Raw genomic sequence first — 7,678 nt, 5'->3', positions numbered from 1 at the left:
GTTTTTCCATATATACTTAATATTACAATTTATAGCCCAGGCCTACAGAGCGTAATAGAAATGAAAGGAAATGTCATTGTTGCATGTTTGATAATAATTAACCCTTACATAATAATTAACCCATATATATGTGTGTATTAAAGACTAGTGTATATAGTATAGTGTGTATATATATATATATTATTGTTACATAAATTATATAACATAACTAGCACTTAGCTCAAAGTTGATCTATTATTTACTTTGATTCAGTTTAAACAAATGAAGGTTTAAATGCTGTTTGCATGTAAGAAATTCTGTTATTTCTCTAAAAAAGTATAGTAGGCATCTTGAAAAAATTTCCAATGTTTATACAGCATTTCATTTAAGCTTATCCTCATAATTTTAAGTCCCCAATTTGCCAGCTATATAGAATTTACTTAGTTTTTGAAATGTCGCTCAAGGTTTACCACAATGTAGGGAAACAGCAGCAATTTAATAATGCAATTAATACTGCACTTTGTGAATTATCAGACAAAATGTTGATTACAAAAGAGGTAGGGCAGCTTTGCACATTACCCTTTGCTTTTTTTTAAAAAGTTGCAGAATGTATAGCTGTTGTCTTGGAACAACAAGGAGGGATAGAGGTGCTTATATCTGTGACAGGAGTATCTGATTTCTCCTGGTCATCAGTGTTGCTCAGTCTGAGATCCCCAGCTGTCCAAAACAGTCAGCTTGACACTAGTGCTCAGTTTAGCACACATGCAAACACACAAATACATACGCACAGAATCATAGATTAGAGCGGAAATACAGACAAATCCTCACTCTGAGCACTTTGGAAATCACCTAAAGAAAACTTAAAAGAAATAGAAAAAGAGCACGGCAATTGACACAGAAACCTGGGGGCCTGAAGTGAGGAAGCAGCTGGGTCGGGTGGTTTGTTGGACTCAGATCTGGAAGGTGTACAACGCTCCAGTCATCATCATCAGGTGAAGGACACATTCACACAGAGATTTACGCATACTGGATGTTTTTGTTTTTTTCTCAACACTGCATATTTTTGTGAAGAGGAAAGCATCAGCTTAAAGTGTGAGTTTGGAAAGTTAAAAGTGTTGACAAGTGTTGACTGATTTCCCTGCTGTGTGTAAATGTGTTGTCATGACACAAGCATGAAAGTAGGTTATTCAATTAGAAAAACACACAAAAAACTTTGAATATTTAAAGAATCTGTTCAGTAATCTTTTTCTAACTGGCAGTGGCATCCACATTTAGCTGGGATGAGATTGTATTTCACAACCCTAGAATAGTGTACAGTATGTAAGTTTGTAAATGTAGGCATAGACACAATAATACATTATTTACTATTAGTGTATGTGTTGTGTGGAGTTTTTTAACAGTATCCAAGGATCAATGATGTGAAAATATTGAGCCAAAGGTGCCAAAAAAAAACAGGATACCATGAAGGCAAACTAGTCTTTAATAGTCTCTAATCTCATTCAGTGGTGTGTCAATGAAATAAATACATACAGTATATGGCTTGTGGTTGTGGTTTTATTTGGTTATTTAATTTGTTTGTCTTTCCTCTTATTGCCAAAAATTGCTGTTTTTTTTTTGTTTTTGTTTTTTTTATTAAGATTTAATATTAACAAGACTTTGTTTAAATTCTTAAAGAAATAATTTCTCCATTTCTAATCAGGACGAATTTATGCAACCTACACCTGAAACATTTTTAAAATCTCTTTCATTCCAAAATACAAAATTAAATCTTATTTTGAATCCAACATATAATGAAATTTATGTTATTTGTTGTAGGTGCAGCAGTACTGACAGCATCAAACAAACAACATGGACCAGTGAGTATATTTTCTGCAATCTGTTCAGTGACCTCTTTAAAAGCATGTAAGGTCAGGCCGTGAGTTTTTCCCGTATAATTGAGTCATGAACACTTTTCATTTTCACCTGTCCTGTTGGCGTATTCCATGTTGACTCACCGACAATCACAAAGAGTAGAGACAGACATTAGAAACAAGGATTAACTCTGAGGAAAGGCAAACCCTCTGTCTGAGAGTAAACCTATTTAGCTAAAGGATTTGTTCTTGCGCTCTTTATGTTTCTTTGTCTCTTTGTATCAGGGAGGATGACAAAAACTCGGTGGATATCCATGACAACCCTCCAGCTCCTGACAACTTTGTAAAAGAGGAGGGAGACACTGTGAGTGACAGGACCATGTAAAGCCCCTGATGGTGGCAGTGCCATTCCAGCACAGTTTAAAATAGCCACCAGCTGGGACAGGAACGCAGTGCAGCTTCAATTGAGGAAATATTGAGCCTTGACCTCAGTGTTTGTTTGTTTTTTCTTTTATCCCCCATACTATAGAGTCACACGACTACCTTGTGTTGGAACATAACTTGAGGTTTAACACAATGACTCTTGAATCTGAAAAGAAAGAGATAAAGCTGAACAACTAAATGCAAACCATGCCAAACATCAGTTGCAAAAAGACTGAACGCATACATTCATAGAATATGCTGCTTATTTTGGCTTAAACCTAATTTAAAAATGGCAGTCTTCAGTGTCTTATATATAAAGAACTCTAACAAATCAAAATGTACATGGATACAGAAATTATAGCAACTCGGGATTGGTCATTTGATTCAGTATGTCTATCATTTCTTTCAAGTCCCACTCCACATCATAAAAAAAATAAGTTATGATAAAAAGTTGGCAACACTTTAGAGCAAGACAGCTTCTCCAACATCACTGCATACATACCTGACACTTAATAACCAGTCCTCTATTGAAAACTATTATAATTAATTAGTTACTATAGGGCAATATTTCTACTTCATCCTCACGCTCAATTATCGTTATTATTCTCATGAACATAGTTATCATGTTCTTTCTCACATGCAGACAACGTTTCACCTGAATGTGTGTAGATTTTTTTTAGGATTAATGTGCTCTTTGTGTCTTCAGGTCTATTTCATATATGAGGAGGAGGTGGAGGTGGAGGAGAAGGAACCTGAACCTCCACCGCCTGTTGTCCGAGTCAACGACAAACCTCACAAGTTCAAGGATCACTACTGCAAGAAACCCAAGTTCTGTGACGTCTGTGCTCGCATGATAGTCTGTATGTGGTCAAAAAAAGAAAAAAGAGAGAGGACACAAACACACACATAACTATTGATAAAACATTAGACATTAGAAAACACTGTAATCATAATGTTTATCTTTAGATTGCTTTAATTCGGTCTCTGTCTGACCCTTATTGCTGTTCCTCGTTTTGTTTTTTTTCCAGTGAACAACAAGTTTGCTCTAAGATGTAAAAACTGCAAGACCAACATCCACCACTCATGTCAGTCCTACGTGGAGTTCCAAAAATGTTTTGGAAAAATTGTGAGTCCTGTTGATTAAAAAAAAAAAAAGGGGGACAACACACAGCCTCAAACAGCACACACACACTTTACAATCTCACCTTCAGGACTGAGAGAGACATGTTGAGCTTTGTGGCCACATCCATCAGACTCATGAATGGCTGATGTTTTTTATTCCATTTCTTTTAACACAACTCTTTTTAACCTTTCATGACATTATTCATGATCTATTTACAATACGTTAAGTTTATTCATTTTAAGCCAAGAATTGTTAATAATATTTATTGCTAATATGTCATGCATCATTTGTAATGGCTTACAAGCATCACTCAGGACTCTTTGATTGTACACAGTGTACGCATTGATGCTTTTTTTTTTACTGCAATTTCTAAGGGATAAATCAAATTATTAGAATTTAATTCTAGTGTCATGCAGTGTAATCACCAACATATCTTATTCACAGTACAGTGGAACACTGAAATGTTTATTCACATCACTTGTCACCTCCTGAGGTGAAAATAATTACAATATGGTATATATTGAGATCTAATATTGTTTCCTGTAGCCACCTGGTTTCAGAAGGGCCTACAGCTCCCCCTTATACAGCAGTGACATACCAGATCCAAGTGAGTCCAAAAACAGATAATATATCTTGTATTAATAGACTTCTTAATTATTTTATGTCACAGTGCGTTATCCATGAAAGAACACAACTTGTGAACATATTGATCTGTATTCTCCTACAACTTTGAAACTTTTCTGTTCTTAACTAGACAACCCAAACAGGAACGACCCCGTTTTTGACACCCTGCGTGTCGGCGTCATCATGGCAAATAAGGAGCGTAAAAAGAATGAAAATGACAAGAAAAATGTGAGTGTATGATACAACTGTTTGCTTTAACTACAAAAAAAATATTTTTTAAGCCTTCCACTCATTTGATACATGTTCAAAACACTGGGAGAGAAAAATATGATATCTATTTCTTCTGATGAAAATTTCCTCTAGATGATGATGATGATGGAGGAAGAAGAAGAGGAAAACCAACAGCCCAAAGAGAGTGAAGAAGGAGGAGAAGGTACTAAGAACATTTGTGTAGTGGTGAAGCACTCTCTGTGAAGGGTACTACACATCTGTGGTAAAATAAAATAACATATTTATTTCTTTTCTTAACATGGAATGACTGAAAAAACACACAAAGCAAAAACATTTCACAAATAATGCTACAAAATGTAAATATTGAGGATAACATAAAATAACTCCATATTCATTATAACGCCATGTACTTAAATTCATCCAAAGAAAATAATTTGATGAAGACTTTAATGTTCACACAGGGAAGCCTGATGATAAGAAGGAGAAAGGAGGAGACAAAGCAGACGACAAGGTAAGAAAAAGTGATAAAAACATTTTAGTTTTGCTTGAATCAGCTATTGAAAGAACAGCTTTTTTTTCTAATCGCTGTAACACAATACGTTAGATGTTTTTTTGGTTAGAATTCAATTGTTATGTAGAATCTATACTGTTTGTCAACAGAGTAAGGGAACATTCTCCCAATCCCACTATTATCTGGCCCTCTACCGCTTCAAGGCTATCGAGAAAGACGACCTCGACTTCCAGTAAGTTTCAAAAAAGCAAATTATTCCCAACATACAATAATCTTTAAATATTATTTAATCTATGTGAACCTACTTTGCCTTTCATTGAATTAAGGCAGTTGTTAAGAAGGCAGTGACTTTTTATTATGTTTGGCTGTGTTATGTCTTAGTCCTGGTGATCGGATCACTGTGCTGGATGACTCCAATGAAGAGTGGTGGAGGGTGAGATGACTTTTTTCTTGATTCTTTACGGTTGTATTTGATCTTTTGATTGTGCTGTTCTGTGCTAAAGCAGGTTCAGCTGCATCCCTTTTTTTGCTTCTTTCCTAAGTTTCTGCAGAGAATAAATGTAAGGTTTATTGATCCACTGTGTTTAGGGAAAGATGGGGGAGAAGACAGGCTACTTCCCCACCAATTACCTCATTAAGGTGCGCGCATCTGAAAGAGTTTTTAAGGTGACACGCTCATTTGTCGGGAACCGAGAAATGGGACAAATCACACTGAAGAAAGATCAGGTAATTTCACTATCTTGTTATTTAACAAGACACAAAGTCTGAAGATGTTCAATTTGAAAAAAAGGTTTTCACGAGTTTATTGTTGCCCATGTATTACTTAAGCTGATAACAGACAACAAGATACAATCTCTGTGTTTTAATGTCTTGGTACAGTTCTTATTATGATCACTATGTGATGACATCAAAACATCCACTTCACCTTATTAATGTTTGATGAAAAAACTTTTAATGTTGTTGTATCCTCAGAGCCAGCACATGTTGCATCACTCAGTCTGTGAAAATATGAGTTATGTTGTGTTACTGTCGCTGTTTGTTTCAGATTGTGGTGAAAAAAGGAGATGAGAAAGGCGGCTACTTGAAGGTCAGCACTGGACGCAAGCTGGGCTACTTCCCTGCTGATCTGCTGGAGGAAATCACTGTGACATAAAAAAAAAAGCACAAAAGGAGGTTAAAGGGCCTGCAGCACATTTACATCATATATCCCAAACTTTCAACAGTTTGGTTTTTGGTACAATATCTTCTTTTGCTCTTGTAGTGATGAATTATTAATGATGTGACATGACTTGATGTTGATAAGGGACAATCAGCTAATGTAATGGGCTAATGTTTCTGTTATATAAAGGATGGTAACAGCAATCCTCAGATGCTTTATGTAATTGTCTGCTGATTATCTTTGAGGGGACATTGATAAAATCTGAAAAACCATTCACTATTACTAAAATATATTATTTGTATGACAGGCAATGTCTGGCCTCAATATATTTTTTTAATCTATTCGACTAAAAAAAGTGTTTAAATCATGTAGTAATGTAAATGGGATATTGTGATGGTACTTCACAAATGGGAATGAATGAATTGTTAAATCAAAATGAAAGTTTTTTAAGCTATTGACATGAAGTAAAATATTTTATTAGCATTTAACCTCGTTGTTGTTAAAATTAACCTGCTATTGCAACACTATTTAAAGGGCCATTTTGCTCTTCTTTCATTATTGTCAAATTAAAAAAATGTGCTGATTTTTTTGCATTCATAATGTTCTCTAAGCCTTTCACGTTTTGAATAGATTCTTCAAAAGCAAACGCGTTAAAAGTAAATTGTGCTTAGTTACTAGAAGGACTTGTGAATAAATGATTACTAAGGCATGCCATACTCCACTGTCTCAAATTCCCCTCCCACTGTCCCGTCTCTCTGACAAAGGCACAAAATCCCCTAAAATAAATATTTTATAAAAATGTATACAGCTAAAAATGGTAAATGTTTGCACTAGTCACTGCTGAAAAAAATCAAGCTAACGTTTCTGGAACAACTTTTCAAATATTAAACCTGAAATGTAATGTAAAACACTAATGTGTCTTATGCAGAGGTAAAAACAATGAATGACAACTACTTGCTTGCATCACTATAATTGAATAGTTTTATGTATGTACGACGTTATTCTTCTTCTTCTTCTTCTTCTTCTTCTTCTTCTTCTTCTTCTTCTTATTCGTGCATTAGCGCCACCGCCTGGTATGGAGTTTGAGTGGATAGAACACCCATTCATAAATTTGCCTAAAAAGACAAGTAATTTCCTGAGAGATTGAAATCAAAAACGAAATAACTTGTGTATAGGATTTCTTTAAAAAAATGTACGTACGTTTTATCGTAATTTCTTTTAGTCCCAGAGTCATTTGTCCTGATTTAGTTTGTTGTGTGTTAATGCCCCCCACTGGCGAAACGTTATACAGCTCTTCACCTTGTATCACATTTTGATAGCCCAATTTTATGGTTACAATTTTAAATAATTAGATGAAATAAATACAATTAAATAAAACTCTCAGGAATCTACATTTAAGTAATTTAATAAAGTCCAGAGTTAAATATAAGAAATTCATGTCAAAAGCATAGGTCTAATGTTAATGTCAATTTACACATTTGAATTACTTGATACACTAGTCCCTATGCCATGTTTTCAAAACATAGGCTAGCTGAAGTTTTCAAGATAATTAATTATTACATGTGTAGCATGCCTGACATTCACCAACGGCTTAACAAATCTAAACCAAACCATAGGCAATTAACTCAGAAACACATGACATTCTATGAGTGACACTATTTTTATTTGCAGTGGTTTGTAAGCTTAAAATTCCACTGATAAGCAGAAACAGTGGCAGAATCTCAACAGACTTGTCAGTATTTTTTACATTTCCCAGAGAGAGTCCTTGTCATTTTGTC

At 34.8% G+C, this 7,678-nt stretch overlaps 1 protein-coding gene across 2 annotated transcripts; it reads left to right on the top strand.

Annotated features, from left to right (window-relative positions):
* Positions 1-699: 699 nt before the first annotated feature.
* stac3 (SH3 and cysteine rich domain 3) lies at positions 700-6,724 on the top strand. 2 transcript variants are annotated; one of them, XM_079360554.1, is made up of 13 exons: positions 700-1,071; positions 1,795-1,835; positions 2,115-2,193; positions 2,959-3,112; positions 3,281-3,378; positions 3,922-3,982; positions 4,130-4,227; positions 4,363-4,432; positions 4,692-4,741; positions 4,891-4,973; positions 5,123-5,174; positions 5,330-5,467; positions 5,787-6,724. In XM_079360554.1, the coding sequence occupies exons 2-13, from the start codon at positions 1,828-1,830 to the stop codon at positions 5,892-5,894; spliced, it is 999 nt and encodes a 332-aa protein (XP_079216680.1). In that variant the 5' UTR covers positions 700-1,071; positions 1,795-1,827; the 3' UTR covers positions 5,895-6,724. The 2 variants fall into 2 exon arrangements, with proteins under 2 accessions (XP_079216680.1, XP_079216679.1); XM_079360553.1 differs by having other exon boundaries at positions 700-971; positions 5,787-6,723.
* The last annotated feature ends 954 nt before the right edge of the window (positions 6,725-7,678 follow it).

The sequence above is a fragment of the Symphodus melops genome (assembly GCF_947650265.1).
Source record: "Symphodus melops genome assembly, chromosome: 13".
Classification (NCBI taxonomy): domain Eukaryota; kingdom Metazoa; phylum Chordata; class Actinopteri; order Labriformes; family Labridae; genus Symphodus; species Symphodus melops.
This window is presented reverse-complemented; position numbering and strand designations above follow the sequence as displayed.